At 61.3% G+C, this 24,264-nt stretch overlaps 2 protein-coding genes across 4 annotated transcripts in view; one reads left to right on the top strand and one right to left on the bottom strand.

Annotated features, from left to right (window-relative positions):
• Positions 1–5,886: 5,886 nt before the first annotated feature.
• On the top strand, positions 5,887–7,574 carry PDYN (prodynorphin). The gene is made up of 2 exons (XM_040609228.1): positions 5,887–6,125; positions 6,431–7,574. The coding sequence occupies exons 1-2, from the start codon at positions 5,985–5,987 to the stop codon at positions 6,995–6,997; spliced, it is 708 nt and encodes a 235-aa protein (XP_040465162.1). The 5' UTR covers positions 5,887–5,984; the 3' UTR covers positions 6,998–7,574.
• Positions 7,575–8,646: 1,072 nt separating this feature from the next.
• LOC121094758 (tyrosine-protein phosphatase non-receptor type substrate 1-like) overlaps positions 8,647–24,264 on the bottom strand; it is a 29,339-nt gene continuing 13,721 nt past the window's right edge. Inside the window, exons 2-9 of one of the 3 annotated variants that reach the window (XM_040608815.1) lie at positions 20,346–20,488; positions 13,234–13,584; positions 12,657–12,974; positions 12,171–12,521; positions 11,788–11,889; positions 11,304–11,325; positions 10,854–10,893; positions 8,647–10,126 (exon numbers count right to left, since the gene is read on the bottom strand). In XM_040608815.1, the coding sequence (XP_040464749.1) occupies positions 9,872–10,126; positions 10,854–10,893; positions 11,304–11,325; positions 11,788–11,889; positions 12,171–12,521; positions 12,657–12,974; positions 13,234–13,584; positions 20,346–20,424 (1,518 nt within the window). In that variant the 5' untranslated portion in view covers positions 20,425–20,488 and the 3' untranslated portion in view covers positions 8,647–9,871. The remainder of the gene's footprint in view (positions 10,127–10,853; positions 10,894–11,303; positions 11,326–11,787; positions 11,890–12,170; positions 12,522–12,656; positions 12,975–13,233; positions 13,585–20,345; positions 20,489–24,264) is intronic. The other 2 variants (XM_040608817.1, XM_040608816.1) reach the window with 2 other exon arrangements.

The following is a 24,264-nucleotide window of genomic DNA, read 5'->3' as shown; positions in this document are numbered from 1 at the left end:
TGCATCGATGCGTCCCTTGCCCCGCAGTGGGCAGCCGCTGCAAAAGGGCACCCTGCCCTGCCCACGCAGCCGGTGGTTGCTTTGGGGCCAGGAGGGAGAGGGGATGTTTCAGGAGCTTCTGGAAAAGCCCCGTCCCACTGAACAGGAGAAAGCAGATGGTGCTGGAGGAACCACAGCGGAGCACCTGCTTCCCTGTGGATGCTCCTGCTGGCAGTGCTGGGTCACTGTCCCGCTGCCTGGGGACAGCCCAGGCGGCCGGCAGAGCTTCTCCTGCCTGTGGGGACAATTTATGCCATGGCAGGATGGGGGCCCAGCACCTCGAGGTGCCCTGTGTGGTCGGGGGGTGAGTCCCCGGGGACAGGCTGGGGGTGTCGGGGCAGCGCAGCAGTGCCGTCTGACGTGAGCTGCCATCAACTCCCACGTGCTTTCCCGGGAGCCTGGTACGCACGCTCGTCCCCCTCCTCGCTGAGCCCGCTTCTCACTGATGTAGTTAGGAAAACTTAAACTTCTCTATTACTGCACATTTCTCTTACCCAGGTGCTTAATTACCATTGTCCCAGGGAAATGTCAGTGTGACTCAGAGACAGTTTCCCATTAGGAAGCGACAGATGAATATTAATCAAACTTGCTGGTGGGTGGGCTTGCTCCCAGCACCTTTCCCGTGGGGACCCTGTCAACCCCCATGCCTGCCCACACCGTGACCGACCCCCGGGAAGACCCTCTTGCCCAACTCAGTGTATGTGCCATGGGTAGAAAATAAGACAGCTCTGCTCCAGGGACAGGAGTAACCCGACCAACCTCCTGGAGCAAAAGGAATCAGCCCTGAGGAAGGAACCTTATTACAAATGACTTTTCTCTCCCTGCCTGTGGGGTTTGCTCCATCCCCAGCAGCGCATCTCCCTCCAGTGCAATTACCCTGCGTGGGGGGGTGGCTGCACCCTGGGCCATTGGGCTCCGGGAGGGATGCTGCAAGCAGGTCTGCATTTGGGGGGGCTGGCCATGGCCACACTGCTCCCCCCTGCGCTCTGTGGTCCTTGGGCGGGCACCGGCCTTTGGGGTGATGCTGTCGCTCTCGCCTGGAGATGCAGCTCTGGGACGGAGCCATTTTCCTGCATAGTGGCAGGTTGAACCAGGGAGGCCAGGTGCTGGGGGTCGACTTCATGGGTTTGGGAGGACTGTTTGATAGAAATAAATGTTTTTGGTGTAAAAAATGCTCCTCTCTGCCTGGTCTGAGGTGCCTGCAGGACCACTAGTCCAGCAGCAAGAGTTAAACCTGCCCAGGGTGTCGTGTGTCTGCGGTGGTTTGCAGCTGCATTTTTTCTTGGCTTTGTTCTGTGCCTGCACAGCCTGGCATGGTGTGGTGAGGGGGGGCCGTGGTGCCCTCTGCCCATGACCCTCGTGGGGCTCAAGCTCTGTCGCCCCTGGCCACAGCGCTGCTGCCTCCCAGAATGGGTCCCAAGGGGACATCTCCTCCATCATCGGTCCTGGGGAGATGCAGGATGCTCTGCCTTTGCCTCGCCCCCCCCTCCCCAAGCCCTGCTCCCTTGGTCCATCTGTGCTGGTACAGCCCCATCCCGGGTGAGCCAAAATCCACCTCCAAGCAAAATCTGTGGGGTCCCATGTGCTTTTTGGTGAGCAGAGCCTGGCACCCCAAACATGGGTGCTAGTGGAGGCAGCCACCAGCCTTGGGGACAGGGGACACGGGCAGCTGGCGCAGGCTGCCCTGCTCACCCAGCTGTGGCTGCTGGGGGGCCCGTGGAGCGTCCCGGCCATGCCAGCGGCCCCCGCGCCCCTCACCAGCACCGGAAGGGCTGAGCAGGGGGCACGGGGTCCGGCAGCTGGTGTTCAAGCCAGGAGAAAGGCAGGTTGCTGGGAAACATCCCTCTTGAGCTCCGATAAAAATAGCTCCGTCTTCAAGGCGAGAGGATGGGCTGCGCTGCCGGTGGCACACGGGGTGCGCTTGCACCTGCCGGGATGGACCAGCCTGGCCCTGTGGGGTCTGCGCCCCAGACCCCCAGACCCACACCTCTGTTGTGACATGGTGCAGGGGGACGGTGGTGCAGGGGTCCAGCAGGGGGGCCCAGCGCTGCCCTTCTCTACCCCTAAATCAGGCTTGGAAATGTGTGAGCAGGAATCAGAGCTGGGCAGGGAAGGTGGTGGTGGGGGTCTCCATGCCCCCACTTTGCTCCCCCTTCCCCTTTGGCTCATCTCTTTGGGTTTGTCCTCAGGAGGAGGGGGGACAGTGGAGGGAAGGCCGGTGGGTGCAAGCCCCGGTGGTGCAGAGGTGGGGGGTTTCCATGCGAGGGCTTTGCTGCCCAGCTGGGGTGGGTGGGCTGTGGAGGGGGGGACAACCAGCCTTTCACAGAGCGTGAAGACACTCTCGCCCTTCTTGTGGCTGTGGACAGGCTCACTCCTCTCCCCAGCATCACCACAGGGACGATGCCTCTCCCCAGCCTGGGGAGTGGGGGGGCGGGGGGACAGGGCTTCAGTCCCCCCACCTTCTTGGGCAGGCTTTGAATTTGATGCCCAGGGGGATTCTCACCCCCGGCAGCCAGACTCCTCTGGCACTCAGCTGGGGGGGGCACATGCACCCCATCCCAGCCCCTCGCCACCTCCTGCATTTGGGGCACGTTTTTGAGCCCCAGGGACCGAGGCTGGCCCCAATGGGGATCCCCGAGGGGCGCAACCAGCAGTGGTGCAGTGGCGGGACGTGCACCCCGATCCCTGGGGTGGCCGGGTGGCCCCCGACACAGCAGCAGAGCCTGCTCGGGAGGTGGTGAGGATGCTGCAGGTCTGATTATTCACAGCTTCCCTCACCACGATTGGCTCCGCGGAGTGAACGCAGCCGGGCCCCGCCGCAGGAGGAGACTCCGTAGCCATAAAAGCGGGGTGGCAGCCGGCCGGCGGTGAGTCCGGTGGGCACCCTGTGCACTGCCGTGGGGCCACCAACCAGTGTGGCCTCGCCACCGCCACCGATGACCAGCTCAGCCTGACGCCCGCGGAGGGACACCCAGCACCCAGCACCCATCCTGACTTCGTGGAGCTGGCACTCGGCAGGACGGGGAGCAGCGGCAGGTAGGGCTGCCAGGGCCGCCATCCCGCTCACATCGCGTGGGCACACGGGGGTATCGCTCCTGCTCACCAGAGAGTGACTTTCTTTAAAAACGCCCCCCCGAGCCGCGATGTTGAGAGCGGCTTGTGGTTGGGCTTGTTGAGTTATTTTGGGGGCTCCCGCCTGGCCACAGGTGCTCCTCTCGTTCCTTGAGCGATTTGGTAGCCCATGAACTGCTGTCCAGAGCCTTGCTGGGGTTTGTTTCGATGTCGATGTCATGCTTGCCACCCCGGCAGCGGGGACACCCAGGGCTCAGGGGGGCAAAGGGAGCGGGGAGAGGGGACAGGGGGAGGTTTCTTTCTCCCCCCACTTGGCTCCAGCAGCAGCGGCAGCTGCAGTGCTGGGTTTTCCTGCAATTCTGTTCCAAAAGTCATTGACTTTTTTGGGAAGTCTTGTCCTGGTGGCGTTTCCAGGTCAGTTTTAAAGGTGAGGGAAGGAACTGTTGGAAGGTGGTTCTTCTCCACCAGCAATACCTGCAGGGTCCTGACCTGCCTGAGCTGCAGCGGGGTGGGAGAGAGCTGCTCAGCACAGGAGAGCTGTTCGCAGCCCTCACTAGAAATGATCACAGGTTATTTGTGACGGGGGAGTCGGTCTCTGGGCTGCCTGGCACACGCAGTGCTGGTTTCCCCGTCCCTCCCCTCCTTGGGTCACCCCGTCTGTAACTGGCCCCCGGTGTGCACAGATGCCGCTCAGAGCTTTTCCACACACCGACAAAGCCTGGGCAACAAACTGGAAACAGGACAGGGGAGAAGGGGACCTGGCAGACACTTGACACAGGTAGGACACACTGGGGGCAGCCGGGGACCGTGGTTGGCATTGCCAGACACTGCCACGATCCCGCTGAGGTGTTTCTGCAGGAGCGACAGCTCTGGAGCCTTGGGACTCCTCCAGGTAATGCAGGATCAAGCTCCTACCCTGCTTTTCTTCTTCCTCCCTTTGTGTGCTGCTGCTTTTTGCTCTTGCCCAAAGCCCTTCGTTTTCCTCCCCTTTTCCTGCCCCAGTTTTGCCAGTCCCCTCGCAGCTGCAGGAGCAGGCAGAGTGCTGTGGGGCCGTTCATGGCACCATCTGGACAAGGTACATTTGCACTGGGGTGTCCCAGGGTGCCCAGGCGCGGGTGGTCCTTGGCCATGCTGTGCCCCAGAGAGCTGCAGCTCCCCTGAGGCTGCAGCAGGGCCAGGTGCTGGGTGACAGGAATGGGACGTGCCGTGTCCGACATGCCATGACACCGAGCTGTGCCGAGCTGGTCGCACCTGCAGCTTGTCCCGAGCTGCCGGACACACGTGGGGTGAAAGTTGCCATCGTGGCCCCCGCACGCTGCTCCAGCAGCACCCACGGGGCTGCCAGCAGCAGAGGAGCACAGCAGGGGTGAGGGAGGGGAAGGGGGTGGGAAAAGAGGGGGACAAAGGTTCCCGGTGGGGCTGGTGGGAAGCAGCCAGTGGCTGTTCTCGGGAGCATCATTCCTCTTGGTGCTGCCGCTGGCACCTACCTGCGTGGCTGGTAAGTCCTCGCCCATCGATGCCGTGGTGGTGGTGAGGCAGTAGGGGACTGTCACCGTGTCTCAGCGGTGAGGGCTGGCTGGGATCCCACCATGCCCAGCCCGGTCACCTGCCTGCCCCGTTACCTGCCGCTCTGCCGAGGCGAGACGAAGTGATGCACTGAGGGCTGTGTGGAGCCGGTGTGCGGTGCAGCCAAGGAATGCAGACGGCTTGACACACAATGGTGCAGATAATTCAAATTAAATTTTAATCTAGCATGAATTAATACTGTGGCATTAACATTTCTTCATCAGTACCAATTACAGTACATTAACAGATACTGCTGGAGAAGACAATAGTCTCTAACATGCGTCATTAATGTGTAACAGATCCCTCTGGGTCATGCCTTTCCACCCCAGATAAAAGCAGCAGGCAGTGCTTGCTGCCAGTGCACCCCTTTGGGGTCGGCTCTTGTTCCCGGGGCAATCGTGGTCCTGGTGGCACCACAGTCCTGTGACATTGCAACCAGGGCTGGCACCGGCCCCTCCAGCCTCACCTGGGGGGCTCTGAGCACTGCTGCCGGCACAGCCCCCCTCCCAGCCATTGCACAGCCCCCCTCCCAGCTATTGCACGGTGTGTTCAGCTCTCCCTGGCTTCATCCGTGGAGGCCAGAGGCTCTGACAGGGCTCCCCGCAGGCTGAAGGATGGCGATCACGGTTTGCAGGTAGGCTTGAACCTGAAATCTGGCTTTTTCGCCCTCCTGCTGCACCAGCTCAGCAGAAGTGGCAGGCAGGAGGGAGGGGAGCCGGGCTGTGCTGGCATGGGGTACAGCAGCGTGGGGTGAGTCCATACCAGCTGATGGCATCCCTGGTTCCCTTCCTGCTCGTGGCTCCGATCACGGTGCTGCTCTTCCCCAAGGCCAAGAGGAAGAGCCAGTGATTAATCCCCTCCGTGCCGATCACAATATTGCAGAGAAACTCAGTGCTAAAGAGAAAAAGGGTCTTTTCTTTCTAATGATATGGAAAGAGAGATGGGGGAGATGGGGTGGGGTGAGGTGGGGTGGGATGGGATGGGATGGGATGGGATGGGATGGGATGGGATGGGTGGTCCCTGCCCCAGGGACCAGGCTGCAGCCAGGGTAAGGGATCGCATCCCATGGTGTCCCCACTGGTCAGACCTGCCCCCTTCTCTCCCTGCCTGGAACCAGGAGCAGCACCCGGAGGTGAGTTGCACAGGCACGGGCACAGGTCGTGGTGCACATCCCCAGGAGTGTCCACACAGGTGGAGGCAGTAGGTGTCCCACACCGAGGGTGCCAGCGGCGTGGTGGTGGGCTCCCCAGGGCCAGCGTGGAGAAGGTGACAGGCTCTGAGCTGTCTCACCTTCCCCCAGGCAACGGATGCGGGGTGAGATGGCACAGCGGGCGCTGGCGCTGGCACTCTGCCTCTCCCTGGCCACAGCGGCATCCACTGACTGCGTGACCCAGTGCTCCCTCTGCACAGCACAGACCCACGGCACCGAGAGCAGCATCTGGCCCCTGGTGAGTGCTGGCCCCATGCAGCCATTAGCCGGGGGGGGGGGGGTCCCAGCAGCGGGGGCATCGTGGGTGCCAGTGCATGGTGAGCAAAGCTGGGTGTTGCCACAGTGATGGTTGTGGGCACCCCAGGGTGCTGGGAAGGTGCAAGCTTCGGCTCCTTGCTGAGCCTGGCAGCATGGTGAGCACGGACTCCTGGGCTTGGGGCAGGGGCACCCCTGGCACGGGGTGGGAGGAAGGCAGGGGATCACCCTGAGCAGTGGGGTGATGCTGGCGGGCACCCCGGGGCCGCTGCGGCCGCTGTCTTGCAGATGTGCCTGTGGGAATGCCAGGGCTCCTCGCCACCCGGACCCGAGTGGGAGACGTGCAGGAAGGCGCTGGCGCTCCTGGCCCCGCTGGTGGCCCTGGCCGAAGGGACAGACCCGTCCCCTCAGGAGGCAGAGGAGGACGAGGCAGAGCCGGAGCAGGAGCTGGGTCCTGGGGAGCTGCCGATGGCACCGGCCAAGCGCTATGGGGGCTTCATGAAGAAGATGGCCAAGGGGAAGCTGCTTGCCCTGCTGCGTGAGAATGCCCACAGCAAGGGCAGCTTCAGCAAGAAGTTCGGGGGCTTTGGCCGCAAGCCGGGGGAGCGGGCGGCCCCTGAGGACTACCCGGGGCCGGTGGGCGCTGGGGCTGAGGAGCCCACGGGCGCTGGGGCCGAGGGGCAGGAGCTGGCAGAGCTGCACAAGCGTTATGGTGGCTTCATGCGCCGGATCCGGCCCAAGCTCAAGTGGGACAATCAAAAGCGCTATGGGGGCTTCCTGCGGCGGCAGTTCAAGGTCACCACACGGTCAGACGAGGACCCCAGCGCCTACTCAGGGGAGGTCTCAGACCTATAGAGCCAGGTGTGGGATGGGCGGCACCACGGTCCCCACACTGCCAGCCCAGACTGCGCCGTCACCCCCAGCCCCAGCCCCCGCCCAGCCCGGTGTGGCCGGTGTCACCCCTGCCTCGTCCCCCTAGGTGACCATGGGTCAGTCCCCCTCCCCAGTTGTCCCTCTCTGGTTCACCTGCCCATCCCTTAGGGACCCTGTGCGTTGAGGGGACAGCACCACTCCTCCGGCTGCTGGTGGTGTGGCCGTGGATCCAGCCCCAGGGCTCCAGGGGGCAAATCAAGGTGGGGGGACATATCCTGCACCCTGCCGCAGCTGCAGAAGCGCAGCTGGGTCTGGAAAACATCACAGCTGATGTACAGGGCAATGGCCTCTGAGCAGTGGGAAGGATGAAATGGGGCAGGATCAGGCCCTCTGGGCTGGTAGATGGCTCACACAGCCAGCACCACCGTGGGGAGAGGGGGCTGGGCACGGCTGGTGCCACGGAACTATCACCGGGGCAGGCAGCCGGCTGAGCACAACCCCAACTCCCCTCCCGGAGCCACTCGCCACCTCCCACCTGTCCCAGCACCCACCTGGTGCCCCTGGGCTTCCCCCTCCAAGAACGACCCCCGAGGCAGGGTTTGACCCCTGCCCCAGCCCCTGCTCCCCCCCGCAGCCAATAAAAGGCAGATGCCAATGAAGCTGAAGCCGTGCCAGGTGCTGAGCATCTTCCACAGTGAGGACCAAGCCCTCAGCATGAGGGAACCATGCACCCCAAGCTGGGGCCTGAGGGGGCTGTGGGTACCCAGGGCTGGGATACCACACAGGCAGCACATGGTGGCACCTTCCTTGTGCCATGGGTGCCAAGGGGGAATGTGGGACCCCACACACCCCAGCGCTGCTGCCACAGGGGAGGCAGGGCCCCCCAGCCCAGCAAGGGCAGGGATGCTCAGGTGCACCCCAGGTGCTGGCTGGGGACCTCCCGCAGCACAGCGGGACCACCCACTCACCCCCAGCTGCACCCAGGGGAGGCTCCCAGGGGAATCATGGCAGCTGCCCCAGCCGGGAAGGGCAGTGGGCAAGCTGTCCCCTTCCCCCTCATGCTCTGAGGAGGGCACAAGCCCACCGGCAGCAGCTCAGTGCTGGGAACACCCGGCCCGGGCAGCAGCCCTCCTGTTGAGTATCTCCTCTGTGGCCTCACTCTCCACAAGGCACCATCACCTCATGTGCCAGCCATGGCCCAGGCGCCGGCTGCGGGGTGGGAATGGGGGGAGGTCACTGCAGAGCACTGGCACGCTCAGCTCACCCAAGGCACAGGCTGTGGCCAGCACCCGGCCTGCCTGCACCCCGCTTTGGGCACACCAGCTCAGCTCCCAGAGAACGGGGGCACCTAAAGATGCAGCTGGCCAGACGCTGGTCTGTCCTTGCCCTTGGGGTGGGCTGCTCCCCTCCCTCACGCTACCCAGGGGAAGCAGCACCATAACCCCCATCCCAACCTCCAGCTCCTGCTGTCTTCCCTCCCTGTGCAGCACACCACGGGGCTGTGCAGGATGAGACCCCCCCACACCTCACTGCAGGACATACAGGCCCCCCACCCCACCACGCACCCCCAGTGCCTGTGACCAGGTACAGCCCCAAGCACGGGGACACAGGGAGGTGCAGGAGCAGCACAGGACTCTTCACTTTTATTATAAAAATATCTTGCAAGCAAAAAGAAAAAAAAAAGGAAAGTCTGTACAAGCAGTCACATGATTCTCAAAGCATCACCAGGCCCCCCTGCCCCCCCCAGCAGCCACGGGGGGCCAGCCCCATGCCTGCCTGCTGCTGCAAGGCCACCTGGGTGCTGCAGGAGCCAGCGATGCGGTGGCACATGGAAGACACTTGTCCCCACGGGTGGGCTGTGGGGAGTCTGCCTGGCCCCCCCAGCAGAGCTGCGGGGAGGCCATGTAAAACTCTTATAAACTCTACAGGGCTTAGAGGTCTTTACTGAGGCCTCTGTCTTAATTTTGCACATCTTATTCTAGTGTTAAGTACACAGCAGTACACCCACGTACAACACAAAACATTGGGGTTTAGCTCTAAAAATTAATAGTTACATGTCAAACAGTCAAAACATGTTACACAGTACCTGTGGGGAGCTCCGGGGGGGTGCCAGGCTGGCGGGGGCACCCGCAGCCCAGCTGGCGTGGAGCTGCACGCTTTGTACAAGCCTGGGGCAGCGCTGGTGGGTCCCTGTGTGGGGCAAGGCTGTGCAGAGGATGATGATGAGGAGGATGCTCGGTGCCAGGAAGCTGTACCTGGAGCCTCCCTGTGCAGCAGGATGGGGGACAGCCTGCAGCAAGGGGGCTCGGCTCACCAGCCTTCCCAGCCTTATTGGCCTTGGTGCGAGACTGAAGTCCCGCAGAAGGGACACTTGGGAAGAGAGAGGTGGACGCTTCGGTCCTTCCTTTAAAGCCAAAGTTTGTTTTCAGGCGCCGGCAGCAGAAGGCAGCACAGGGGCCCCAGCTGGTCCCTGCAGGGTCAGGGCACTGTGGGAAGCCGTGCGAGCCTGGCCAGGCAGCAGCATCCCCATGGCAGCTGGCACGGAGTCACTGTCCCCATCCCCTCAGCCCGGCTGGAGCTTCTCAAGGAGCGGCTGGCAGGCAAACCTGGCACCCCAAGGCTGAGCAGCCCCAAAGGGATGGAGCCGGCAGCCCCAGGACCAAGTTGCCCTCCAAAACTGGGTCTCTGTGGGGGGGAGCCAACCCTCACAGTATTGGTGGCTCCACTTCCATCCCAAAACGCGGGTACCGCAGTGCATCTTCACATCACTCTTGGTGCTTCCAAGAAAACCCTCCTGGAGAGGAGCAGGGCGGCTCCCCGTGAGACAGGGGGTCCCGGCAGCTGCTGCAGCCTTGCTCATTTCCTCGGGATCTGGACGCTGGCATACTCTGAGCTGGCCTCCTCAGGGCGTGGGGCCGGTCGCCTGGGTGCCTTGCTGAGGTGCACCATGTCCAGGTCGGCGTAGGTGAGGTTGTCATCGCTGGTGGGTGCCTGGCTGGTCTGGATGCAGGCGTACTCTGACTGCTGGCTCATCTCCACCATCCGGCGGATGGTCTTCCTCTCTCTGTCAAAGTTCAGGTCTGCGTAGGTCAGGTTGTTGGGGTCGGACTCCTGTGTGAGGTACCAAAAGTTCCTCCTCTGGGAGGACAAGAGAGGAGCCCCCACCGTGTCCACCCAGGCACCAACCCAAAGCCCCTCACTGAGGTCAATCCAGCTGCAGCTGTGACCTGGGACAGCTCAGTCTCTGCTTGTACAGGGGGAAACAATCCTGTAGCAATGCTTTACCCCATGCTACATCTTCAAAACCATCAGCCACAGCTGCCACTGACAGCCTTGGGAGCCACCACCGCGATTCAATAGCCACCACTGCAGCCCCGCCATCACCCCGTCCTGGCAGGGCTGGGCAGGGGCCAGGCTGCCCAGCGATGCCCACGTGGGAGCTGGCAGAGGCTGGGTGGGACAGGCAGATTGCTGCTGATCACGACTTTGCCCGCAACGGCGTCACCAAATGCAAAATAACTCCACAAATAGCCTGGCCGGCTATCGCACAGCTGGTTCTGCAGGCAGCACTAACCCAGACTTTCCTGGGAGGAGGAGGAGGAGGAGGAGGAGGGGAGAGGGCGAAGGCAGAAAAGATGCTGGGAAGTGGCTACCCCATCCCTGGGGCAGCTTCTCTTCCCTCTCCAGCCACAGCGTGGAGACACTGAGATGTTTCACAGGGGAACCACCACCCTCCACTGGAGACACGGAGGTGTTTCACGCAGGAACCACCACCCTCCAGCTCCTGCCTCTGCCCCTGGCCGCGCTCCCTCCCTGCGTGCCGGGTCAAGCAACACACCTGGGTAGTGGCCTCGCTGCTCTTCTCCGGCTCGTGTAACCTGAAAGGGGGAACAAAATAAGTCAGATTGACTGAGCACCCCGTTGCCTCTTCCCTAGTGATGGAGCAGCTGGGGAGGTTCAGATGCAAAACCAAGTCCTTGCAGCAGCACGAGTCCTCACCAGTGAGCATCTGCTCACGTCCTGGTCCAGCTACACCTCTGCAGGCTGGGGACCTGGCTCCCACCTGCTCGTTCAGCCTCACTAAAGCCAAGAGTTTGGGTACAAGATCACCGCAGGGGCAGAACCACAACCAGGGAGACTGGCGAAGCTTGCGCTCCTGCCTTTCCTTTTGCAACAAACTTGGGCATCCAGCTCCATCCTGATCCCAAGGGACCCCCTTTGCAGGCTGGAGGTGTCCAGCTCAGAGTGCTCACGGGTTAGTCAGTGACTAGAGAAGATGTGAACTTACCTAGCAGATGGTGAGCTTTTACCTGCCAGAAGAAAAATAGTTTAGGAAAGAAATAGTTTAGGAAACAACATACACACATCACCCCCACGCACCCCCAGCTTCCCCGGGCACGCAAGCCCACATGCAGAGTGCAGAGACTGCTGCAGGAGCAGATACACATCTTTTCCCAGAGGCAAGTTCCTGCAGTTTTGTGGAGTTTCACTCCATTTACCACATGCTCCTGGCAGAGGGCAGGGGGGTGTCAGACATTTTAGGTACCAGGAACAACACGTTTGCTGCTGGCAGGCACTGGCACGCAGCAGCAAGCAGGCAGAGCTTTCCCTGCAGCCTGCAAACAACCTGGCCAGCTCTGCTCCATCCTGCCCTTTGGGCAGGAGCTGCAGCAGCACAGGCATGAATTCAGCCTCCAAGCAGTGATGCTCAGGAGAGAGGGAGAAGGGGGTCGGGAGCAGCTGCTTCCTTGCCATGCACTTTGTTTCCTTACCCTTGCTCTGCTTTGCTCGGATGAGGTAAAGAATGGCAGCCACCAGCAGTGCCAGCACAGTGCAGACCACTCCCACCACGATATAGATGACCAGCAAATTGCCTGAAAGATGAAAGAAAAGGGTCACCACGGGCCTGAAAACACTGGTACCAACCATGTCCCTGCAGCCTTACAGCTGGGTAGAGCTGATGATGCCCGAATCACAGACAATGACAGCTCAGTACCTGCCAGCATCACGCCCCTCCTCCCTTCTCCCTCCCCCCTCCCCCCCCGTGGAGATTTGTGTCCTTGAACCAGATTCTGGTGGGAGTTTGCGCTTTCTCAGGCGAGTGACATCTTACAGTCTCCCCGGCAGGGACCACAGCCTAGTGGCTTCCACGCACCATTATATGTCTGGGACCAGTTGCTCAGTCCATCCCTGGCTGGGGCAGTGATCTGCAGGGTGGCCGTCCTGCTGATGGGGTCCTGGGCGTCGTGCACCACTCGGCAGGTGAACATGGACCCGTTCTTCTCCTCCGTTGCTTGGACCTGCAGCAGGCTGCTCAGCTCAAACAAGCCCTGTGGGGTCTCCACCGGCTGGGAGGTGTTCTCCACCTTTATCTCCGTCCCATTCTCCAGCCAGGTGATGGTCACCCCTCGCGGGTAAAACCCCTTCACGTGGCAGGTGAAGTTCGCGGTCTTGTTCACCTCAGAGAGGCTCAGCCGGTCAGCATCCACGTGGACACTGGGGGAAACTGCGAAGAAAGGCAGTGCCTGGTGCCTGGTGTCCCCTGGCTCTGCTCCCCGCAGGGTGCCCTGTCCCTGCCCCAGGACCCCCAGCCCCACAGAAGCTGGGCACCTCAAGCGCCGACTCCCCTCCCAGCCCTCACCTCGCAGGGCTTTGCTGAGCTGGTACATCCCCGTCAGCGGGGCCGTCAGCGTGGGGTGCTGCACCGCGCAGACGAGCTGCGAGCGGACGTCGTCCTCCTTCAGCATCACCGTCAGGGTGCTGGACATGTTGTAGGAGGATTTCAGTTGCTCAGGGGTGATGATCTGGGGCTGCCGAGCCAAAATTGGGCTCCTGTCCTTGAACCATTTCACGCTGATGTCTCTGGGGAAGAACCCCCTGGCCGTGCAGGTGAAAGGCACCGACTGCCCCGGCCCCGCTCTGTGCTGGGGCCCGAACACAACCGGGGGGCTGGGTTTGGCTGTGGGAAGAAGTGTGGGGCTATCAGACCAGGCTCTGCCACCCCCAGCCGGCCCCGGGGCTGCAGGGAGCGGGGTCTCCTGTGGGGGCACAGATTTGCCCGGGGGTGGCCCACAGAACCCTCCTGGGACCGGCCCCCGAGCCCCTTCCCCATCTCCGCTCACCCACAGCAGAGCCCACCGTGCTGGGCTGGGCTGTGCTGGGGGCTGCGCCCAGCAGGGCTGGCATCCACCGGGAGCTGCTCTGGGAGCCCCACTCACCGTGCACGGACACCTCTGTGCCCTCGCCGTGCTGAAACACCTGAACACCACCCAGTGATTTGCTGAACTTCACACAGTAATAGCTGCCGGCATCCTCGAGGCGAGCATCCATGATGTGGATGGTGAAGTCCTCATCAGACCCACTGACTGCCCTCATCACACGAGGGAAAGAGCCTGTCTGGTCGTAAATGGTCTCGTTCTCGCTGCCCCAGCCCTTCAGCCACTTCACAGGGCCAAGGGGACCATCTCCGGACGTGGTGCAGGTCAGGGTGAACATCTCCCCCTTGTTCACCGACACCTTGGTCTGGGGCTGCTGCAGCTGGAAGCTCTGACCCGCTTGGGCACCCGCACCTGGGGAAAAAACAGACCAAGTCCCACCTGGCACCACATGCCTGGCCAGGGTCCCCACCTGCCCTCCCCAGCCACGGGACAGGCTGGACACACGGCTCTGGTCAGCGGGGCCCCTGGGTGACAGGGTTGTGCCAGCACCAGGAGCCCAGGGGAGAGGCTGCGGTTACGGCAGCCGGCACAGACCTCTGCCCGCAGGTCACAGCGGTGGAGCTGGCCGGAGCTTTGCTAGATAACAGCACATGGCATGTACTCTGCACAGCTAAAACATCGAGCACATCCCAGCTGCCCACACACGCCGTGCCACCTTCTGTAGCCGCTTGGCTTTGTCAGTCAGGAGGAAACAAGGGCACAAAATGCAAGGTGCCCCAGAAAGCAAGCTCCCCTTGCAGATGCAATACCGCGTTTTCTGCGCTGAACCTGCCCCATTTCTGCACCGAAGCCAAGCCTCCGCTGAGGCCAGCAGAGCACAGCCATTAGCCGTACCGGTGCCAGCCAGGCAGACGCCATTCCCGCTTGTCACCAACAGAGGAGAGCAGTCCCCTTCGGAGCACCTCAATAGCAACATTCCCTAATCCAGCCAACCGTCGTCCCCGCACAAACAGAAAGGTGCTGTCCCAAGCGACCCCCACCTAAGCACCCATGGGTGCCAACGCACCTTCCCGCATGCACTGTCAGGCTGGGAGAAACTCCCAAGGTCTCCGGGAAAAGCGCAGGGTCTCCGCTCTCCCCAGGGACAGGCAATACCAAAACCCACCTCGGCGGACCTGCAGCCAGAGCCGGCAGGGACAAGGGTCCGAGCTCACCGCCGCATCAGTGCGGTGCGCCAGGAGCCGGTGCTGCTGCTGCTGCTGCTCCCCAAAAACAGCTGCAGGAGAAGGAAGAGCCACCACGCAGCACTGCTCCTCCAGGGGTTAACTTCGGCAGTGCTTGCCATGCCGATACAGTTATTGCAACTGAATCGAATGAGATTTCAATACAGGTCACTGCTCAAAGGAACATTTTAAAGCAACGTGTGAGAGAGGTGGGAGAACCACTTAAATCTGCCTGCTGCTAACAGGGGCCAGGCACTGCTGGCTGCTGCAGTCCCGGAGCTGGCAACTGGCACACAGAACCAGTGTCACGCTCACACAGAATCATAGAATCTTTAAGATTAAAAGACCTTTAAGATCAAGTCCAATCATTAACCCAGGACTGCCAAGTCCACCACCAAACCACATCCCCAAGCATCGCATCTATGCATTTTTTAAACACTTCCCAGGATGGCGATAACCAGAGACTACTATATCTGAGCAGGTAACTCCTGCTGCAGCTGAGCAGCATTGGGCACGTATGGACCAGCATCCTGGGCATGTGGGAGCTGCATCAGCACAGCCGGCTCCCCAGCCTTGTTGGCTGGAGGGCTCCAGCTGCACCCCACATCTCTCACAGCAGAAAAACCCAGGGCAGAGACTCCTGCAAACACTGCCCTTGGAACCTCCACAGCCCCCACCGCAGCCACCCTGAGCATGGGACAAAACTCTCGGCTGGATGCTCCCAGGAGGACCCACTGCAGGATGAGCTGCTCTGACCCCTCTCAGCCACAGCTGGCTCCTACTGGAGAGGATTTTTGGCAGCTGTTAATCCCTTCTGACTTCCAGCGGTATTTGATGTACCCACAGATGTTCTCACTGCACAATTACTCAGTCTCAATGGCCAAAGTCACCAGGACCACACTTTGTACAGACTCCCCAGGTTAAAAACCTTTTGCCCAGGGCATCAGTCCGTTGCCTCCCCGGCACAGGCTGATGCTCACAGCCAAAACCTTCAGCCCTTGGTGCTTCCCTTCGAAGCCACGCCAAGGCTGACGCAGTAGCAGCACTCAGCACCAAAACAAGTTTGTCCCATAAGACAAGCACAAAAGCATGGAAACCTGATTAGTGTCACGTCCGAATGAGTCGTTCAGGCTGAGCCTCCTCTGTCTTGTGTCTGAGCAGCAGCACCCTGAGCTTCTGCAAGGTGAGGGGAGCCCACATTTCTCAGGTGACCCCCCAAATCGGGGCGAGCCCGGGCCCTCAGCAGGAGCTCGTGCAGCCCTGCGCAGAGCAGGGCTGTGACACAGGGCATGCATTGCCAGCCTCCGCTGCTGTGGCACCTCCCGAGCTTGCTGCCTCCTGCCCCCAGACCTTTCGCAAGAAGCAGTTGAGAAATGCCCAGAGGAAGTCTGAAAGGCATCACCCACCTCTTGATGAGCCTCCACACGGGGACACGACGCAGGCGGGGGACTGGGCTGCCCTGGGCACAGAGCACCCACCGCACAGACCCCCCAGCCCCTTCCCATGCCCAGGGTGGTCACATTGCTAATTGTTCACTCCACCAAGTTGGGCAAATGAAGCCAGTGCTGCCTCACCACGCATTAGCAGGTGGCATTGCAATGCAGCAAGGGCTGTGCAGCCTGCGTGCAGCCGTGGGAAGCAGGGGCCAGGAGCCAGGCTCCCTCCCCCTGCAGGGGCTCTGTGCCCTGTGATGAACGCATCACCCACTGCTCCTCTCTATAATCCTGTGTAAAAGCAACTTCTGCAGGGTGGTGACCCACCCTCAAGGTGTCTCCTCGAGGGTCCACTGCACCGGGGGGAGCTGCCCTGCTCAGGGGGGCCAGCGCCACCCCGCTCAGCCAAGCCCAGCCCAGCCTGCAGCCAGCCGAGCGCTTCCTCTTCATCCTCCCTCCCTCCATCTGTCCACTTCCCCACGAGGCACATGCCACGCCAGAGGGGACAGAGCCAGGGGAAGCACCCGCCTTGGGGTCCCGGAGCCAACCCCAGCGCCGGAGCATGGTCAGGGCGAGCAGCACGAGCGCTGCCCGGCCTCAAAGCACATTTCTTTGCAGCGATGGGGTCTCAGAGCAACACCTGCAAAAGCACCGGGCAGTTAAACCACGCGTGGCTGGGTGAAGCCATGCCCGGGGCCACAGCCCCCCACCACCTCGGCACAAAGCTTCTGCCTCCCTGGAGTTCCAGGGGGGTATTTGCTTTGCAGGCAGCAGGGCTGCCTCTGCAAGAGCCCACGTTTGCAGCCAGGCTGCCGATGGTCTGCATGCATCTCACACCGCCCAGCCTGCATCACCTCCTCGCCGGGCAGCGGCGTGAGAGCACCCTGCCTGCTCCTTGCACCAAGGGATTTGCAGGCAGGGCGCGTGCTGTCGGGCAGCGACAGGCTGCCAGAAGTGCCACTGCAGTGGGGCTTTTCTGGCGGTGCTGCTGCTCCCAGAGCAGCCAGGGAATAAGGGGCTTCACGCTGCCCCCAGCACAGCCTGCCAGGAGGCACCACTGGCAGCGCTCAGTCTCTCGGTCACTGCGGAGAACACCCTGTGGCTCTACAGAGCCTCTCGGATAGGACTAAATGAGGCTTTTCACATATTTTCCCCATGCATTCTGTTGTGAGCCACCACGTTACGGAGACTTTCACACACAGCTCTGCTTGGCCACTGCTCTTCAGATCACGCTGCGCGGGGTTTGCTGGAGATCTATTATAGGTGAGCTCCAGCCATGATATGCCGTGTTAACACCACGCTGCCATAACAAGACCCACGCACACCTCCTGGCTGAGCAGCATGAGTCCAGTCAGACCAACCAACTTCTCCACCTGCCTACCCTGCACCAGGGCTAACCTGATCCACCACGTGCTCAGAAACACCTTCAGACTCCAGCAGCAGCACCCCGAGGATGCACCCACCACCCTCATCGTGGGAAAACACAAAGGGGAAGTTGATAGAAAACCCCAGTATATGCAAGTCAGAAAACGCAAAGTTTCCACTGAAGCTCCTTTCCTCCCTTCCCCCTGAAGGCAGCTTCTCCTTGTACCCAGCAGAAGATGTCTCTCCTCCTTCCCCTTTCTGGGTGCTCGCCCCAAGGAGTGGTGGGGCCAGGAACCTGGCTGAGCCCCCTCCCAGCAGAGATTTGCCAGCAGCCTGTGCGAGCCCTGTATGCTCACAACACGCTCTTGCACCAGGAGTAGGATGCAGGGAGGGGGGTCTTCATGCTGCAAACACATGGGACGCACCACGATTTCTCACCACAAGCACCACTTCAGCGCAAACTTGCCTCCCACCTGCACATTCCCAGTGCCACCCAATGACACTATTTTCTCAGACATCAAATCACCTAGCATCAGAGTACAAACTGTTTGCCCCCAAGATCGAGGGGACTTTAGGTGCTCTGACCTTGTAGTCTGCTCTGTCTTACGCTCCAGAATTATCAAAGGGGTTTAGGGCCCTGAAAATCAGCACGTGGCTGTTCCCACGTAGGTGGGAGCACCCTCGCAATGCGGACCCAGAGCACTTCCAGCCCAGAGAAGAGGCACGAGCACATGCATCGTGCTGCGCCTGGTCTGGCAGAGCCTCCCTCCTGTTATTCAGTTTAATTTGAGAGCAAAATAATCCCCAGCCCTCTCACTGCAGTGCAAGTTTTCCACCTCAGTGACACATTTTTTTTTGCTATATTCCACCTTTTGAAGTATTTGATACTGAACAGATTGCCAGAGGCCAGGGTTTAATTCAGGAGAGGCTGCTTGGATGCTTCCTGATAAAAATAGATTTAAATTTTTTTTTTTCTTCCAAAGGAGCTGGGTAAGGAGCTCCAGGATGGTGAGAGGAGGGCTGCATGCTCCAGAAGCAACGTGCAGCTGGTCACCGGCATCCAGAGCTCCAAGATCACTCCTTAAAGGAACAGGCTGATGGGCAAGAGAAGCCCCAAAATAATCCTGCTGGAATTTCACCTGCAGTGGGGCTGCCGGCGGGGAACTAACAGGTGCTGCCTATAAAAGGGGCCTGGAATCCACAGTTCGGGGGAAGACAAGAAGAGACCTGGGGATAGCTGTCAAGTGCTATGCAAATCCCAGAGCAGCATGGGGACGGTTATAGTAAAGGCTATATTTTACATGCGTGACATCAGAGGAAGCCTCGGATCACACGCAGCCACCATTTGCGAGCGTTCCTCCTACAGCATTAGCAGAAATTCAGCTTGAAAGCCAGAGCCCCACAACCAAACAGATTTCCTCTTTAGAGGAGGCTCTGGGAAGCGCAGCTGAAACCCTCCATCAAGAAACGCCCGCACGGCACAGATTTTGCAACAGGGCTTTGCAATTTGGTTTCCCAGCATCTCACTCCTCTTTGTCCTACAGGAAGATCTCCTGCAGGACCTTCCCTTTTCCCTTTGCTTCTGCAGAAGCGCTGTCGAAGCAATTGCCCTCTGGCACGGGAGCCTGGGCCAGCTCTTCTGGAGTTCAGGCTTAGCCTGAGCCGTGGCCCAGGAGGGGCTCACTGCAGGGTCTGCACTGTGTGGGGGTGGAAATTAAAAGAAAAAAAAAAAAAGTCTGTGTGCTTGCACCTGGAATCAGGGATGCAAAACACCCTGCACTGCAACCCAGGGCTTTCTGCCCCAGGACAGCTCTTTCCCTATGGCTGCCTTGGAAAAATGGGGTTCTTACTCCAAGGCCACGTTTAATTAACTCAGGAGCTTTGCTCAAGCCATTCTTTCATGGCAGGAAATCGCAACGGTTCGCTGGAGCCACTCTCGCCGCCAAAGCCTTCTTGGCTTTCAGCAACCGGGAGTTTTCAGCTCGGGGCCAACACTTCTCAGTTGTGATCAGGCAACTCAAAGCCAGGAGTGCTGTGCTGAAAGCATTTGCTTTCTGCTCAAGTTTGCGCTCAACTCCCTGCCCAAGTGAAGCTCTGACAGTCAACGTTTCCAATGGGCCTGGGAGAACGTGGCTTTCCCTCATGTGGGACAAGCGTGTCAGCCACGTGGGAGCCTGGGCTGGGCTGCGTGTAGCAGGACCCGGTTGGAAGGTGCGCAATTTGGACAGATCAGGCAAAACACTCAGCAGTGAGATCTCCTGCACATGCACTGCGATTGCCCCAGGAGGTTTGCCCAAAAAGCCCCATCCCTCCCCGAAGGTGCAGACAGCGCCGGGCAGGGAGGACAGCAATTGCTTGGCGATATCGCCCGAGACGAAGAGCAACGAAATGAAACATCCTAGAAAGGAAACATCCTTGAAAGCAGCAGCCACCATGGGGCTTCGCCGGCGGTGGGGCGAGAAACTTCCCACTGCTCATAAGGGAAGGGAAACAGGCGGGGAGCGGCACGCGCTCTGATCATCCCTTCCCCAGGCTGCATCCCCGAGCGTGCACCAGGGCCCGGTGGAGCCCCAGGGAGGGCTGGGGTACCCACTGGGGTACCCGCTGGGGCTGGCGCAGCAGCCCGAGGTGGCCCCAGGCCAGCACTGGTGCCTGGGAGGACGATGCAATCCCACCGCTCCAGTGCTCAACAGTTGGGTAGAGCAGCCAGGACTGCGTACATCAGCGGGGGAAGCAGGAGGGCAGCAAGAAAAACAAGTTGCTGGCAGAGGAGGCCGGCAGCCCTCGCCAGCCCCCCCCTCGCCCGGCTCCACCGCTCCCCCATCCCCGGGCCGCTTGGAGATCTGCCTCGGAGGGAGCTGGCAAGGGGTGCCAGCACACGGGTGGAACAACATGCCTCTTCACGTCCCTGCCTGCTTCCCTCGTCTCGCTGGAAAAGGGGAATGTCCGCCTGGAAGTTTGCTTCCAGAGGGGCCGCCGAGAGAGCCCCCCTCCCCCCCAACCGCCGCTCTAGGTCACCCCGCGGAAAGGTCAAACCGGGCGCGCGGCGGGGGGCAGCAGGGAGAGATGGAGGGGAGGGGGGATGGCAAAGGAGCCAAAGCGGCAGGGGGGTGGCAGCAGGGGGGAGCCGGGCAGGGCAGCCATGGCTTACCTGGCCAGCGCAGGCAGAGCAGCACCAGGCAGGTCAGCGGCCAGGCGGCGCGGCCGGGGCCCCGGGGCAGCGGCTCCATCGCGGCTCCGGCTGGGCAGCGCAGACCGGAGCGGCTTCAAAGCGCGGCTCCGCGGCGGGCTTCGCTTTTTTATGTTAAAGCAGAAAAAAAAAAAAAAAAGGCAAAAACATAAAGGGAAAAAAAAAAAAAAGCTGAATTGCAGCTGGAGAAGGAAATCGCTCTTCTCAGCCCCAAAATGAGGAAGGAGGGCTGCCCCCCGCCCCGCGGCTGCCCCCCCCCGCCCCGCAGCACACGCGCGGCCCCGCCGCCCGCGGGCGCTGCCCGGGCCCTGGGGCTCTGACGGGGCCGCCGCGGCGGGGCCCCGGGCGGGCGCGTGCCCCGGTGCCGAGCGGAGCCGCGCCTGCCGCCCGCCGCCGCGCCGCCTCCGTTGCCGTGGCACCGGGGCGGGATGGGGCCGGCCCGGCGCGGGGACACCCCCCCCCCCGCGCTCCCCGCCCCGCGCTCAGGCCGCTTTCCCGGTGGCGGGGGCGAAGGCAGCACCGCCCGGCCCGGAGCGAAGTTGCTTTGGTAACGGCACCCCCGGTGCGCCGCCGCCTTAAGGTGGGCTGGGGGACACCCCCCGGGCCGGTGCCGCGGGACCCCCGGGCAGGGCTGCCAGGAGCCCCGGGGTGCCCGGCCCGCCCCGGGCCAGGAGGAAGCGCCCAGGGCAGGCGGGAGGAGGAAGCAGCTGGGGCAGAGGAAGGATGGTTGAGTGGCACCGGGGCTGCCAGGTGGGGGGCTGGGGTCCCCCAGCTGGCCACAGGCTTCCTGTGCCAGGGCCAGCGTGGCCACCAGCACGGCTTGGGGCCCTGTGCTGGAACTGGGGGGCAGGGTGCACGCAGCATCGGGGCTGCTGGACACGCAGGGTGATTTGTGCCCCCCAAGGGCCCACGGCTGAGCTGGGACAGCCGGTGGCAGGGGCACGAGTGGCATTGTGGCAGTGCCATGCAGGCAGGCCGGCTCAGCCCAGGAGGGTCCGAGCAAGGAGGGGACCCCAGTGCAGCACAGACCGCTGGGGTGGATGGCGATGGAGAGGGAAGACCTGTCCCTGTCTTGGCAGCCTTGGCAGCATGGGGACATCCTCACGATGTCCCCTCATCAAGAACCTGTGGCAGGGAGAGGCAAGAGCCTGAGGCAGCTGCAATGGGAGATGAAACTGAGGGAGGGTGCCAAGGGCATCTGGATGAGAGCATCCCTAGGATGCACATCCCTGCAATCCCCTGTCACAAAGTCCTTCCTGGGGAGACACAAGGACATGCCCTCCACTGCCTGTGCCTGCTGCAGCTTCTCCCACCACCCATGGGCACTTCAGCAAGGCCAGGACAGGGGCCAGCTTGTTCCCCAGTGCCCTGCATGGGCACAGTCCACCTGCAGCCAGACATGATGCTGGCAGCTCCCAAAATCACCCTGCTTTCCCCTCTGCCCACCCAGGGAGGGGGCAGACGCTCTGCAGACCAGGGCTGAGCAGGAGCTCCCAGCCCCAGCATACACAGGTAGCACCCAGCATCCCCAGATCACATCCAGCTGCTCTCCCACACCGGGCCGGACCTCGAGGGCAGCACCGGGGGGCTGGCTGCCAGCTCCCTCCTCTCTCCCCAGGCAGCTGCTGGGGCTGTCGGCTTTATTTAGAGCTTCGCACAAACAAACAGCAAAGATATCTGAAGTGACTTGGCACCATCAGTCTGCGCACAGCGTCAGCCTGCGCGCATTCCCATCCCCGCCAGCCTCCCCCTCGGCCCCAGCTACACCCATGTGTTGCATTCAGCCTTAATTTAGCTCCCTTGGTGCTGCTGGGAGCTGGGACTGGCCTCCCCAGGCATCTTGCACCGCACCTCCCTCCGGGAGCCCCCCAGGGGAGCTAGAGGCTGCACTCAAGTGCTGCAGCCGCTGCTGCTCCTACTGTAGAATAACTCATGGGCAGCACCGGGGTGCAGCCATTGCTTTTATTTCCCCTTCGCACCACCAGTGAGGGCATGCAGCGGGGACCCGGAGGAGCCGTTAGCTTTGGCCTTTTGCACATGCAGCATGGCATGAAAACAATCACTGTGCACAGGAACGGGACATGGGATTAGCAGTGGTTTGTGGAAGCCTACACTGCCACCAGGGCATCCCACCCAGCCCCAGTCCAGGAGCAAGGCACCCTCGGGGTGCCCAGCAAGAGGGAAGTTACTGAGGATGGGCTGCAGCCGTTCACAGCCACTTTCCTGGTTATTTTTAAATGGAAGCACAGTTCCTGGAGGCCTGGCTGACTTCAGCCTGTCTGGGCTGTTCTCCTGCTCGGCGATGAAGGTTCAGACAACCTGTTTCAAGGAGATTACAAAGCGGAGACAGCCTGTACGCAAGCAGCCGCCGCGGAGTGCTTGGGAAGGAAAGTTGGAGCTTAAAAAAGCTCTGCAAGGGAAGATACCACGGCAGAGCAGATGGTGCAGCATGAGCTTCCCGGGAAGAGCTGCTATTGCTCCCCATTAGGAAGCATATGGGCAGGCTCAGCTGCCTCCCCTCCTGCCCACGGCCCTTCCACTCGGCATCGCAGGGGCCTGCTCACACCCAGGGGGGTTTAGAGGATCCACCCCAAGAGGGCAGCCCCTGCCCCATGGGCTGGCAACGAACCTGGGGGAAGAGAGGAGCACTCTGCTCCTTCGCATGCCCGAGACCGAGCAAGAGCGCAGCATTTCGGGAGGCGCAACGCCATCATTAGAGCTCCCTTCTGCACCAAACACCCACGGGGAGCAGGAGGCTGCTGTGGCGCTTGGCCGGGCAGGCAGCACTGCCAGGATCCCTGGCTGCCAGTGGGCAGCCCGGCTGCGCTCGCTTTTGCAGCATCTTCATGCTTCAGCTCAAACCCACTGCTCCTGCAGGGACAACTTTAGAGCCTGGGTCTCGCCGGGAGCCGTGCAGCAGCCAGTGCGGGGGGCGCAGGCAGAGTTTTAAGAGAGCTTTTCAAGAATAGGTTCATTTTCACAGCTTTGAGGCACAGCGAGGAACAGGCATCACACTGCCAGCACCCTTCTGGGGAAGGCACGTGCTCCGGCTGGTCTGGGCCAGCTCACCCACCCTGGCAGGTTTGGGTGCTGGAGGGAGGCTGGGACAGGCAGGGTTCTGGTCCCCCCTTCCTGGGGGCAAAGGCTCCAGCCAGCATTGTCACTGCTCCCGGCAGGGACCAAAGGGCCCAATGTGCTTTTGCATTTCCCCATTTTCATCTGGGAAGCTCTGCGTGGGCAGCAGGACCAGCTGCACAAGTGGCTTCCTCCCCAGGAAGGGGGCTCCTTCCCCACACAGGGACCCCCAGCCAGGGCAGCAGCACCCCTGTCTCTGGGAGGGACCCAAAGAGACCCTCCTGTCTAAGCCCAGCAGCATCCAGCAGGAGCAATTACAGCCTCACTAGGGTGAGCCCAGCTGAAAGTCTTGCAGCACTGGTTTTACCCAGACTGCTCTTTAACTCCCTAACGAGCAGCCGGTCTGATCCCCTCCCAGCACTAATAGCCTACGGGGACAGCGGTGGCTCACTGCTAAGGGGGGACTCACAGGTGATGGAGATGGGAGAGGCTTCAATTCCTCCCTGCAGTGCCAAACCTAGGCCTGGTAATGAGCCATGCTTCACTAATGACAGAAGCGACTGGTTTCTTCCCCTGCCCAGAGTTTTCTCCCTCGGAATCCCCAGCCCAGCGTGGTACAGCGCAGTGGGAAGGTTACCAGCCACATCATACCAGGACACAGCACCTGTCCCATAGGATTTATAGGCACAGCTCAGCCTCAAAACCCCAACCGGCAAGGAAATTTTAGAGATAAACATAGGGAAGGCACCAACACTTTGGACATCAGCCTAGAAAACACCCTAAAACCAGCATCTAGCAGTGCTGT

Source organism: Falco naumanni, chromosome 10 (genome assembly GCF_017639655.2).
Source record: "Falco naumanni isolate bFalNau1 chromosome 10, bFalNau1.pat, whole genome shotgun sequence".
NCBI classification, from domain to species: Eukaryota; Metazoa; Chordata; class Aves; order Falconiformes; family Falconidae; genus Falco; species Falco naumanni.
Note: the sequence above shows the minus strand (reverse complement) of the source record. Positions and strands in the feature narration are given on the sequence as shown.